This window comes from Gouania willdenowi, chromosome 6 (genome assembly GCF_900634775.1).
Source record: "Gouania willdenowi chromosome 6, fGouWil2.1, whole genome shotgun sequence".
Taxonomy (NCBI): Eukaryota; Metazoa; Chordata; class Actinopteri; order Blenniiformes; family Gobiesocidae; genus Gouania; species Gouania willdenowi.
In genome coordinates, this window is record NC_041049.1 from 35,517,126 (window position 1) to 35,529,855 (window position 12,730).

At 42.1% G+C, this 12,730-nt stretch overlaps 1 protein-coding gene across 2 annotated transcripts in view; it reads left to right on the forward strand.

Moving 5' to 3' along the window:
- The window catches only part of reln (reelin), a 316,389-nt gene that overhangs the window by 255,638 nt on the left and 48,021 nt on the right, over window positions 1-12,730 (forward strand). For both annotated transcript variants that reach the window (XM_028448258.1, XM_028448259.1), the window contains exons 43-49: window positions 154-304; window positions 421-679; window positions 1,335-1,584; window positions 2,903-3,071; window positions 4,773-4,913; window positions 5,008-5,185; window positions 5,805-5,998. In XM_028448258.1, the coding sequence (XP_028304059.1) occupies window positions 154-304; window positions 421-679; window positions 1,335-1,584; window positions 2,903-3,071; window positions 4,773-4,913; window positions 5,008-5,185; window positions 5,805-5,998 (1,342 nt within the window). The remainder of the gene's footprint in view (window positions 1-153; window positions 305-420; window positions 680-1,334; window positions 1,585-2,902; window positions 3,072-4,772; window positions 4,914-5,007; window positions 5,186-5,804; window positions 5,999-12,730) is intronic.

Here is a 12,730-nt window from a genome sequence, read left to right on the forward strand (position 1 = left end):
CATTTATTGCTGAGTTATAAAAGATTTCTCACGGTTAGGGGGTAGGGTTAGAGTGGATGATATATATATATATATATTATTTGTTTTTTGTTGTAAAATATCTTGTTCAAAACTAAGTTGTTAAAATATTTTTTTTTCCTTTGTGATTTCCAGTTGGATCTGTTGATGCTGACCGTTTTAGACTATTAAGCGGTGGAAAACCATCAAGGAAGTGTGGCATTATGTCAAGTGGGAACCACCTGTTTTTTAGTGAGGATGGCTTACGCATGTTGGTCTCCAATGACATGGATCTGTCAAATGCCAGGTAGGAACATTTTTGTACATTTTATACATTTTCTTCTAATGAACCTCCCTCATGTAAAACTTAAAATAGAGTGTAGAGTATGCTGTCAAAGCCAACAATTCCTTGTGTTAATGCAGGTTTGTTCAGTTTTTTCTGCGTCTTGGCTGTGGCAAAGCAGCTCCAGATCCTCGCTCCCAGCCTGTCCTGCTGCAGTACTCTGTGGACGGTGGTCTAACTTGGGGACTACTGCAGGAGTTTCTTTTCAGCAACAGCAGTAATCATGCGCATCTTGTGGCCTTGGAAATCCCGCTTCGGGCCCGCACTGCCTCCACTCGCCTGCGCTGGTGGCAGCCTTCTGAAAATGGACACTTTTACAGCCCATGGGTCATTGACCAGGTACTGAGTTTACAACCTGTGTCAACAGTTACCACGAACAATTCAAAATGTTAAGATTTTTCAAAGTAATATTTACAGTAAATGTTAATCTGGCCACAGAAAAAATGCTAATCATTCTTGATTCACTTTCATCCATTTGATTAAAGCGGCAGTTTGTATAATCTGTGAGACTGAATGGAAACAACCACACTCCTCTCTCTGTTTCCAATCCACTCATTGTTTAACAGCATTCACGACTGTAGAGTTTGTCCAAGATTTTATCTTTTTTTGTCCTTTTACAAGGTTTGTATGCGATTAATTCCGTCTGTTATCGCTCTCCCTCTAAGACTCTTGCTTATCCACATCAGTCTTCCTTTTATTGCCTTGCTTTGCCGTATGAGCCTTTGTGCCTAACGCTGCAATAGGGTCGTGAATTAACTTTTGTCGAGCGGCCAGAAATAATGTCCAAAAAGCTTATGAAACATTTTGTTTGTAAAAAGATATCTAATTTGCTGAACAATACCATCACCATGCTTGAATACAGAGTCGAGAAGGCACAGAGGTCTACTGTCTTCTCATAACACTTACACTTACACTTACAATGTAGGTTATTAGAGATATTTGACCAAATCACTTACATACTGCAGCTTTAAATGTGTTGATTCTTATTTGACAGGTGGTGGTTGGAGGAAGTGCCAGTGGCTGGGGACCGCTTGAAGATGATTTCACCTCTATCAATGGACGTTCGTGGCTTCTCCACCCTGGAGGAACTCGGATGCCAGTTTGTGGCTCTGATGGGCCTGCCTTTGCTTTCATAGAGAAGTCCAGCACACGCTACGCTGTTACCACTGACATCAGCTTGAGTCAAGATGCCTTCATTCAGTTTGACTTTTCTGCATCTTGCTCAGTCACAAACTCATGTTACTGTAAGCAAAGCGAATTTGAATTATAACAATTAGTACATGCATTTACGCAATACTGTCTGCACTGTGTTAGATTACATTGTTGTCAGGGGTGCACATAACTTTTTTTGTATGGTGCTCTAGGGTTGTTGGTTGGTACTCATAGTTTCCATAGCCACCTCACAGAAGGGTAAAAATAGACAGAGGTGTCTGTTATTTAAAGCCTCAAAGAAAATTTAACTTTCTGGGGAAATCACTGAAAAGTACTAAAACCTGAAAAACAACTGAAACGACAGCTTTTTAAACAAAGTTCATATTTTTAAGCACAAAATGTTCTATTATCCTACAGAATGTCATCATCTCCATCCTCATTACTCTATTGATAATTGACATGTTAATAATAAGCTATTGACTACTACTCCTTCCCCTATTTCAAAAACAGCTGAAGATAATTAGCTTTCAACTGCCTTCTCAGATTTTTTTGTAGCTTGCATTACCATAATTTCCGGGCTATAAAACGCACTGTTTCATTGGCCGCATTACAGTAATTTAGTAATTTATTAAGAAAAATCTACACAAATGCCGCAGCCTAACATAGGCCGTACCCTATTGGCTGATGAGGGTGCCCGTCAGACAACTTGGCCAATCAACTGCTGCAGCGGGCGCTCGCTCGCTTTCTCTCTCTCTCTTTCGCTCTCTCTCTTCGACAACATTTCTCTGCGTCGTTGCAGTGTGCATCATGACATAATGAGTAATCGGAATGATTCTGTGTGAGCAAAAACAATTTAATGTTAACAATTTAATTGTTCCACCTGGTCTAATGTGATGGAGCTCAATTTTGTGGCGTCATGAAGCTTATAAAACCAGGAAAAATCCACAATTTAGCCACGTCACTGTTTAAGCCGCAGGGTTCTAAGTGTGAGAAAAAAGTAGCGGCTTATAGTCCGGAAATTACGGTAATTATAACAAATGTATCTATGTGTGTTTTTTTAAACACATAGATTATACATATATATTATCTTGAGGGACTTCCTGGTAAAATGACAGTTAAAGATCCATTTTTTACTATACCATCTATCTTCCAACAGTTGGTGCCTATCTTCAACTGTCTTTGTGATACAAAATGTTTAAATGGCTCAGTCTACCCTCTGCTCTGGAACTGTCCATTACATTAAAATGTGTCCAAAGTTTACTTGATTTTTTTCTACTCATTTCTCTCATTTCCATCACTGAATTGGTGTCTAAAAGAAAATATCTCCATGCTCTTGTATCTCTTTCACTCCCTTCCTGTTCAGTATGTCACAAGAGATTCAAGTAAGTCTAAATGTGTTGTTTTTTATAGCTGTAGAGCTGGAATATTCTTTGGATCTGGGATTGACGTGGCAGCCTCTGGTCAGGGACTGTCTTCCCACTAGTCCAGACTGCTCATCTTACACACTGCAGAGGCTTCTAGTTTCTGACACCTACAACAAGTGGGGACGCACTACCATGCCCATCCCATCGTACGCCAGGTCAGGACTGGTCTTAAAATATATTTTTATTGACAATTATTTTCTTAGAAATGCAGTAGTGAATGACAATGGGGTTAGCTCAAAATGTATTTTTTGATCTAAGCGTAAATTAAACACTTAAGAGTAATTTGGAATGGTGATCCACAGCAAACAGTAATAAGCTCGACCAAATTCCTTCAGTAGTTATTGAGTTGAAGAGTAGCCGATTTCTCATGCAGGATCTGAACAGAACATTGCATGCATAAGAGTGTGTTGATGGCAGTATCTTCAGGTTCAACAATTGTGCCTGATAGAAAGTTGTCATATAGCACCGCTTTTTAAAATGCGATGTAAACTGAGCACCTGACGAACCCCCACTCAATGCAGAAACATGAAAGGTGTAATTGTGAGCTTCACTCTGAAACAGCGTGCAGTACTGATGACAAGAGAGTTGGAGATCAAGCTACTAAGGGCTTCAGAGCAACATTTGAAGCCTCCATCAGCGCAGAGATAGTTACCGGTTCTGTTGCCAATGCAAAATTCCCTATTCACTGGTGCACATCGGAGGTGGGCTGCACATACACACGCTTCTGTGTCAAACAACCTCCTGAAATGGACAGAAATGTCTGGTAATAAAGAAAAAGTGCCTCGCTCTGCTCTTTAATCAGACTCTCCTTTCACCTTGTGGCTGCACTCGCCGAATAGACAAAACAAGCTCCTCGGCACACATGATTCTTAAGATAAACAGGATTAGAACCAACCTCTGGCTCTAGCAATAGCACCAAATGAAAACTTTTGGTCAAAAAGATAATAGTAGCGGTAACAGAGAGATGTTGACAGTAGACTCCGCTTTCAGAGCCGGTAGACTCGGGATCAGTGATGTGCTGTAAGCACTAGGGTTGGGTCGGCAGGGCATTCCAAATCGAGACCACCAATGTCAACACCAATGACAATTTCATATGTTTCTGCTGGCAAGTGTTAATTCAATTAATTTCAACTTTATTTGTATAGCACAATTTACAACAATCTCAATGCCCTTATCAAAATATAAAATTCATAATGAAGAAAAAACCCAACAAGATCCACATTAACAAGTATTTAGCCATCTAACAAAATCAATGTTGTAAAACACCATTAAACAAACATAAACAATTATTTAATATATCTCATGACATGGCAGCGCATCCGTTGTTTGTGTTGAAAACACAGAAACATGGAGAAAATGAAAACAACTCGGAACAGCCTCAGTGAGGCTCATCCACAAAGCCTATCCTTCCTTTTGTAGCATTCACTGTAGAAAATACGAACAATTTTCTGACCTTACTTTTGCTGAAGGTCTGGTAACTCAGGTGTTGGTCTCCCATCTTTTAAAAGCTGTTGTTTTTCCTCAAAAAAAGTTTATCTATCATCTCTAGCGCTGTCATCCTGCCTGTAGTGTTAGCCCGCCCACTAGCTAGAGAACGTAGCAGCCCTGTCATGTATAGCTGCTTTGTGTTGGAGGTAAGGGTTTTCATGTTGAAGAATACAACAATACAATACAAACAGTTGGTGGATGCTGGTTTGAAATATTTGTTAAAGTACAAATGTGAAAAGTACCCACACCCTTCTTTCCATTCTTCAACTTTTATCAAAATAAATATTAACTTCCATGGTTTTCTTGTGGATATATTGTGATGTATAATGCTGCAATCATAAAATGTCCATGTGATCATGAATTTATAGGTCTCCAGCAACCCGTTTCCGTTGGTTCCAGCAAGCTCCTTTTGACAAGCAGCAGACCTGGGCTCTGGATAACCTCTACATTGGGGATGGCTGCCCAGATATGTGCTCTGGTCATGGTCGCTGCCAACAAGCTTCCTGTGTGTAAGTAACATCACTCCTTTCACCCTAAATAAGCTCAGTCACTTTCTCATTTTGAATCTGGCTTTCTTTCTTCTCATTCCTCCATCTTCTACAGTTGTGACCCAGAGTGGGGCGGAGAGTACTGTGATGAACCTGTGGCTCCCCTACCCTCTCAACTCAAGGATAGCTTCAGTCGAGCTCCTTCACTGAGTCACTGGCATCTCCTGACAGGAGGGAAACTCAGCACAGTGTGTGGAGCTGTGGCCTCAGGAGCTGCTCTTCACTTCAGTGGAGTGAGTCCACACCTAAGCATGACTTTTCCAGCTTGTATATACCCTTTCATTATAAAATCCATCTTTAGTTGAAAAATGCAATTGCATTTATATTCTGAAACAAAGTTTCAAAGTCAAAAATTATTTTTCTTAAACAACAGATGTGATATACGTAAAATTAGCGGTTATGTAACCATAAATAAAATGGAAATTAAGTGTTCATCAGACATGTATGGCCTACATCCAAGGCTCTTATTGTAAAGATGCTAAAGGTAGATGTTGGTGTCCTGTCCTTAATGTATGTGCAACAAAAGGAAGGAGGTAAATCTCTTTTAAGCTTTACAAAACCTTTTTTTTTTTTTTTTTTTTTTAAATGTATTATTTTATAGACCAGAAATAAGTTGGAAAATATGAAAAAGTGACTTTAATCAACTACAAACAAGGACAATTTAAGCATGCTAAAGCCAAAATAAAATCTGTTATTTTAACCCTGAGCCATTAACAGTGTTCTGGTACCAATTGTCCCATGGCTCAGTAAAAGACTGCAGCCCACGGATTAGGAAGTAGTCTTTTACATTTAGAGTAGACTGTTTGGTTTTATTTTGTTTCCTCAGACGTTTTTGTCTGTGACTTTACACAGAGCTGCAGCCGACAGCTGGTAACAGTGGATCTTAACTTAACCAATGCAGAGTTCATCCAGTTTTACTTTATGTATGGCTGCATGATCCCACCGAGTAACCGCAACCAGGGCGTGCTTCTCGAGTACAGCTTGAACGGGGGAATCAACTGGCATCTACTGACAGAAATCTTCTATGATCTTTACACCAAGCCAGGGTGAGTTTTTTAATCAATGTATGGCAAGCCGTTTTAATCAGTAGTGCTTACTAGTTGCAAATGTAGTTTTCACTCGTAGAAATTTAATTTTGATGTGTCAAAATGTTAATTTTAGTTATCTGGAAAACAATTTTGACAAGTTACAAATATATTTTCACATGTAGCAATTACATTTTGAGTATTATTTTTAATAGTATTATTTACAGATCATTTTTCACAAATAAGAATAGCAATTATAGATATCTATAATTAAATGTTTACATGTTACTATTGTAACTAGTGAATATCAATTTTCTCATTTCAGATATCAACAATTGCATTTTTGATATGCGAGATATGCTATATAGATATGTTTTTTGGATAAGGTCAGATATCAGTCCATTCATTTTGGATATGTGGGAGTGGGGTCATACTGTCGGCCACCTCTAACTTTTGAATAGTCAACAAACGCCAATCCACTGGTGTCACCGCTCCCTAAAGTGGAGCGGAAGGAGAAAAGCATGATGGAGCAAATTATTAATAAATGTAAATGGTTTGTCATTGAACGGGCATATATTAGACACAGCTGTGTGCATTCAGAGGGAGCTGTGCCATAAACGCCTCCATTGTCAACTTAACAAAAATTGATGACCGACTTTCTACAGTGACTTTTGAGGATCAGGCGTCTATATGAACAAGAATGCCGGTGTTAACACTCTGCAATAACTCTGTCTGACTCTTTTCTGTACTACTATGTACATTTTAAGATATTCTCAGGTGTCAGAGTGAGGTATGAAAACCTGTCACTTGTCAAACTAAACTGACTCATGTGGCGGCAAAATCTCTGTCAATTGAAACGACCTCACTTGTCAAAACAAACGCCTTCAAATGAAATGGCCTCAGGACATAAAACATGATATGACGTATTTTCATGAAACCAGAAATACACATGTCATCAATATGTCCTACTTTGGATACAAGAGTAAGTTGAAAGCTGTTATTTTCCATTCATTTTTAGAGATCAAGATATACCAACGTTCCCTTTGACTATGTATTCATTAATCAAACACAATGTTGATATCCTGTATCTTAACTTTTAGAAAATAAAAAGAAATAACAGCTTTTCAATGTACCTTATGTGTACTTCTGGTTCCTTCAAAAGAAAACGCTATTTCTTGTTTTACCTCAAGTCTGATTTTTATTTTGAAGCCTGAGGTTTTGGGGATTTGGTTTGACAAATGATGCTGTTTCATTTGTGAGATCGCTAAATTTGACTGAGGTTTTGCTGAGACATGAGTCCGTTTGGCCTGACAAATGACAGAGGTTCTCTTTCATAACATTTGTTTCGATGTCTCACTATGTGATATAAGCCGCCGCATCATATCTCACAAGCCCGTTCTCATAAAGCGAACCCTGATTGGCTGGTGAAATGTATTAATCTGTGGCAGGTAGTTCCACCTACTATAAGTGGAGTGGGCTGAGAATACATTGGCATTCAAACACCTCTCCTTGCTCAGGAAGCTTCTCACCGCAGCAGTTTAACTGTCTGTAGATTTTGTCGCAGGATGTCGTTGCGTTATCCTTTCTGTCAAAAGACTTCATCTTAACCAGTGCTTTCCTTGCCCCCACACTTGGAATTACACTGTTTTCGAAGACCCCCATGGCTGCCAAAAAAGACTGACTGCTGACTGCCCTGTCTTGGGCTCGGCTCACCACCTCTACTCAAAGCCCCCCACGGTTGTTGAGCACCGGACCCAATACCCCAGTTGGCGGCTCTGTGACAACACTGCCCTCACCATCGCACGCGCTAGCTTAGCGGTTGCACGGTTAGCTGGCTTCTCCTTTCTGCCGCACCCCAACGGGGAAGAGGAGAATGGAGGACAAAGCCCCAAGCAATAGTGGGGCCGAACGCTTGCCTATGCGGGTGTAGTAATAAGATCTCCGGACGGGACACACACAGAGTCTGCTCCAGGTGCCTCGAGCTGGAACACGCCCGGCGGGCCCTGGACACCCCCAGGTCCTGCCAACACTGTGTTGCCTTCACCATGAAGGGCCTCCGCAGGCAGCTGGAATGCCAGGTCAGTCTGGTGGAGGAGGGACCCCTTCCTCCCCCGCTCAGCGCCGAACCCATTGCTGCTGAGAGGATATCTCAGGTTCAAGATGCTTACGCATGCCTCCCTGCTACGCGTAGTGTGTCGGAACGATTGGTTCATATCTGTCGACCTGAAAGATGCGTATTTCCTAGGGATGTAACGATTAATCGTAAGGCAGTTAAAAATCGATTAATATGTAAGTAAGTAAGTAAGTAAGTAGTTTATTTATGAAGCGCTTTTTGCAGATAAAATCACAAAGTGCTGTACAGAGTTGTGGTAAAAGTACAAGTGCAACACAATAGAATAATAAAACAAGAGTGCATAAATATTATAAGAACAGCAACATTAAAGGATAAATAAAAATTAAAAACCAGTTAACTAAAAGCTTTACTGTAAAGTGTAGTCTTCAGCAGTTTTTTAAAAGTGTCCACACAGTTGAGCTCCCTGAGAGACTGGTGCAGGTTATTCCAGAGTCTGGGAGCTACAGCCTGGAACGCCAGGTCTCCTCTGGTTTTAAATTTAGTTTTTGGGGTCTTTAGGAGACCCTGACCTGAAGACCGAAGGCATCGCCCTGATGAGTAGGGGCATAAGTATGTATCACTATTCACATCGATACTGTGAAAATTTAATCGCAGTACTTTTTTTTAACTATCCAGAAGTGTTGGCGGCGGGCGGAATCAGCTAATACTTTCTTTCTGGCCGCCTTCTACTTTTCAACATGTTCATAAATGATTCCTTACCCTTTTAGCCCCGAAAAAATATCGGTAATATTACGTGAATATCACGTTTTTCTATTAGCTCTGTCTGCTAGCATAGCATTTCTTCTTCACTGCATGATATCTGCATGCCAACTGACCACTGGGTTACCAGCGCCCTCTGCTGGTCCAAACAAATATCTGACCTAAATACAGTGAAATTACTTTTTGACTGAAGTCCAATTGTTAAGGCACAAAATACATTTTCAGTTGCACTTTTAAAAAGAAAAAGAACTATTATGCAGTTTTACATTGTTTACTATAGAACCAGAATTTAAATTAATAGGCTTCTTCTTCATTTGTATTTGTATTTATTTTTAGTTAAATTGCATTGTTTTGAATAGTTTATCAAGGGATTCTTTTGACAATGAAAAATAAAAGGAAAACAGTAAAGTTTTTTATAGTTTTTTTCCAGAAAAAAATAAAGGGATATTTTTCAGTCATCATTTTTCTACAGTCCCATTTTGTAAAATAAATCGTGAGAGAATCGTATTGTGAACCCAGTATCGTGAATCGAATCGTATCGGGAGTTGAGTGAATCATTACATCCCTAGTATTTCCACATCCCGATTTATCCTTCCCACAGAAAGTTCCTACTGTTCGCTTTCCAAGGGATATGTTACGAGTACCGGGTCCTCCCTTTCGGCCTGTCTCTGAGTCCGAGAGTATCCACGCGTATCCTGTTGCGTCACCTGGACGACCTAGGTTTCAGAATCAGAATCAGAATCAGAATCAGCTTTATTGACCAGGCACAGTTTAGAACAATACGAGGAATTTGACTTGGTAGTTGCAGTGAAAGAAGACACATCAACACACCGGAGCAGCCATTTGCGGCGCCCACATATTTAGGTGAAAAAGGGATCAACAACAGGAGGAGAGGAGGGGTGAGGGGAAAAAAACTGCCAGTTTGAGACTGATTTCCCTAAACAGATAAAGCAGTGTGAAACCAGGAAAAAAACCGCCTCCGCAAACATAAATGTAAGTATGACACAGTCAAACAACTCGAGACAAGGCATGTGGGAAGGGTTGGGTGGGAGGTTGGCTGGGGGAGGGGGTCAGGTGGGAAGAACAGCAGGATTCCAGCCATTTGGGGACATGGGCGTGCTGCCAATGGGCGCTGCAACCACGCCTCCATGCAGCTGCGGACGGGAGGTGGGGAAAGATGGCCAACGAGGCATTTGAAGTTGAAGACCTGCAGCTGCGTTACTGACAACCAGATGACGTGTGGAAAAGTTCAGCATCAACAGTTCCAAGTGGGAATGTAGGGAAGGAGCAGGGGGAGGGAGTGGGGATAAGAGCCGCCGTCTGCAGAAACTTCCTGGCGATAAGAGATGAGACAACCTTGGCTTTAGCCTTGGCTGGCTGGGGAGCCAAAAGGGAGATAATCAATGTGATTTGATACAGGCTATGTCAATTAACAATAGCCTTCTGTCCTGGGTCTCTCTGCTGTAATCCAATGAGTGGCCTAGTTTCCACTTCCAAGCAGGGTCTCCAACTTCTCCCAGTTGTTATCCATAACGCGTAGACGATCCAAAAGCAGCTTGCTTGCTTTTGACATCGATCAACACATGAGTTTGAGTGTTCAGAGCCCTGCTACATCCTTCAGAAATCACTGGCAGCTTTTCCAAAACAGTCGCCAGCGTAGTACAGACTTTTCGATAGATTAGGAAGCCACCAGCTCCGATCAGCAGCATGCCTACTATCATTATTCCAATCATGTAGATGTCCTCCACGTCTTCCACGGATAGAATGGACAGACACACAACTCGCCACTTGTTCCAAGGGTCAAGTGTGTATCCAGCCGCAAACGTCCCGCTTGGACATGCGGGTTCACCATCGATAGCACTGAGAGACCAACTAATTAATTCCATTATTTCTGGTTTTGGATGAGTTACAGAGAGAGGTTCTTGTTAGGCTCACAAGACCAGAGAAAGCAGCAGCTGGGAGAGAGATAAGAATGGAAGGGAGGGAGAAACAGAGAGTACGACTGTCCTCGTCGAGAGAAGCAAGAAGTCATAAACATGGAAAAGAGCATGTTGGTTCCGGTACAGGTACAACCTTGCGTTTGGTGCCGTTCACGGTGTGCCTTTTGGTGGCACGGGTGAAAACCTTCACAACGTGCCTTGTGCTTTTCCAACCGGGAAAATTCAAGACGTGTGGGCTTGGTCCGGTACGTCATAGTGCACGGAGAGTGTTGGTTACGCAGGAGTGTGCCGGGGATCTGCGCCACTGTCGCACCCCGTCTTACCTGACGCAAGGGGTGCCTATGGGCATTGTCACGTCCAAGAAGGTGGTCACCACAGATGCCAGCCTGATGGGCTGGGGTGCGGTGAACGAGGGGCGATGCGTGAGGGGATGCTGGAGCCTGGGTCTCCAGCACTCCCACATCAATTACTTGGAACTCTGTTGTTCTTCTCTCTCCACGGTTTGAGGACTCCCCTAGGGGTAGACGCAGTAGCGCACGCTTGACCGCACGTACTTCTCTACGCCAGGGTGAGGGAACAAGGGCTCAGTTTGCTCTTAGTGCTGCTGTAGGCTCCCCCCTGGCAACTCCCACTGCGATGGGACTTGCTGTCACAGGCGGAGGGGCACAATATTCCATCCTCACCCAGTGCACCTGGCGCTATAGGTTTGGCCCCTGAATGGCCGTGGGACTCTCATAGCGTGTGATTTCCACAATCAAGTGCGCTAGGGCTTCCTCCACCAGGTCTTTGTACGACTGCAAGTGCAGGATATTTGAGGAGTGGTGTCACCGGGCTCGACACATCTCTTATCAGTGCTCCGTGGGAGTAATTTTGTTATTTCTACAGGAGCTGATTGACAAACGGAGGGCTTTCTCTACAGTGAAAGTCTATCTGGCGGCTGTCGCTACCTGTCATGTGGGCTTTGGGGATAAGACGGTGAGTCAGCTTCCGCTGATTGTTCGTTTTATGAAGGGGGCACGTAGGCTCTTTCCTGTGTCCAGACCACTGGTGTGTCCCACATATCTGATTAAATGTTAAAATGGCTTGCCATAGCAATATTTATAAAAGGAATTGTCGACATCTAAAATAAAGTTGTTACTCGTAAGAATTATATTTTAAATATCTGAAATGCAATTCCAGATATTTGAAATGACATTTTTACTAGCCACAATCCCAAGGTGACTTTACAATAATTTAATTCTGACTAGCCAGAATTAAATTACAGATATGTAGAATTCAATTTATGATGCCTGAAAACTAAGAACAATTATCAATCAATCAATCAATCAATCAATCTTTTATTTGTATAGCGCCAAATCATAACCAATGGTATCTCAAGACACTTTACAGTAGAGCAGTCTTAAGGACGGACTCTTAATTTTATGGATACACACATATGCATATATACGTATATACACATACATATGTATCCCACACCCAACATGAATTCATCATGGCGGCAAGGAAAACCTTCTGTTAAGCAGCAGGAACCTTGTGTGGATCCCATTCCTATGATGAACAGCCATCCAGGTTATGCTGTGTTGGGTGTGTGCAGAGAAAAGGGTGGAGACAGAGTTGTTGAGACTGTAACTCCACACTGAGGATCCCACGGACCTGCAAGACAAAAGCTAGAAGGAGTACAGGAGCAAACACACAAGGGAAGAAGCAGACATAGAGGGAGTGTTTGAGAGAGGAATGGGACCTTCTCCGGTCTCTCTCTAACCTAAATGACCTCTCTCTTAACGCCCTCTCCAACCTCTCTCCAACCGAGCATGCCAGACCCCCCCCCACCGGCAGTCTATGCCTATTGCATCTTAACTATGAGCTGGTTCCTAACTAAAAGCTTTACCAAAGAGGAATGTTTTGAGCCTAGCCTTAAAGGTAGAGAGGGTGTCTGCCCCCCGAACCGTGGTTGGTAGATGGTTCCAGAGAAGTGGGGCC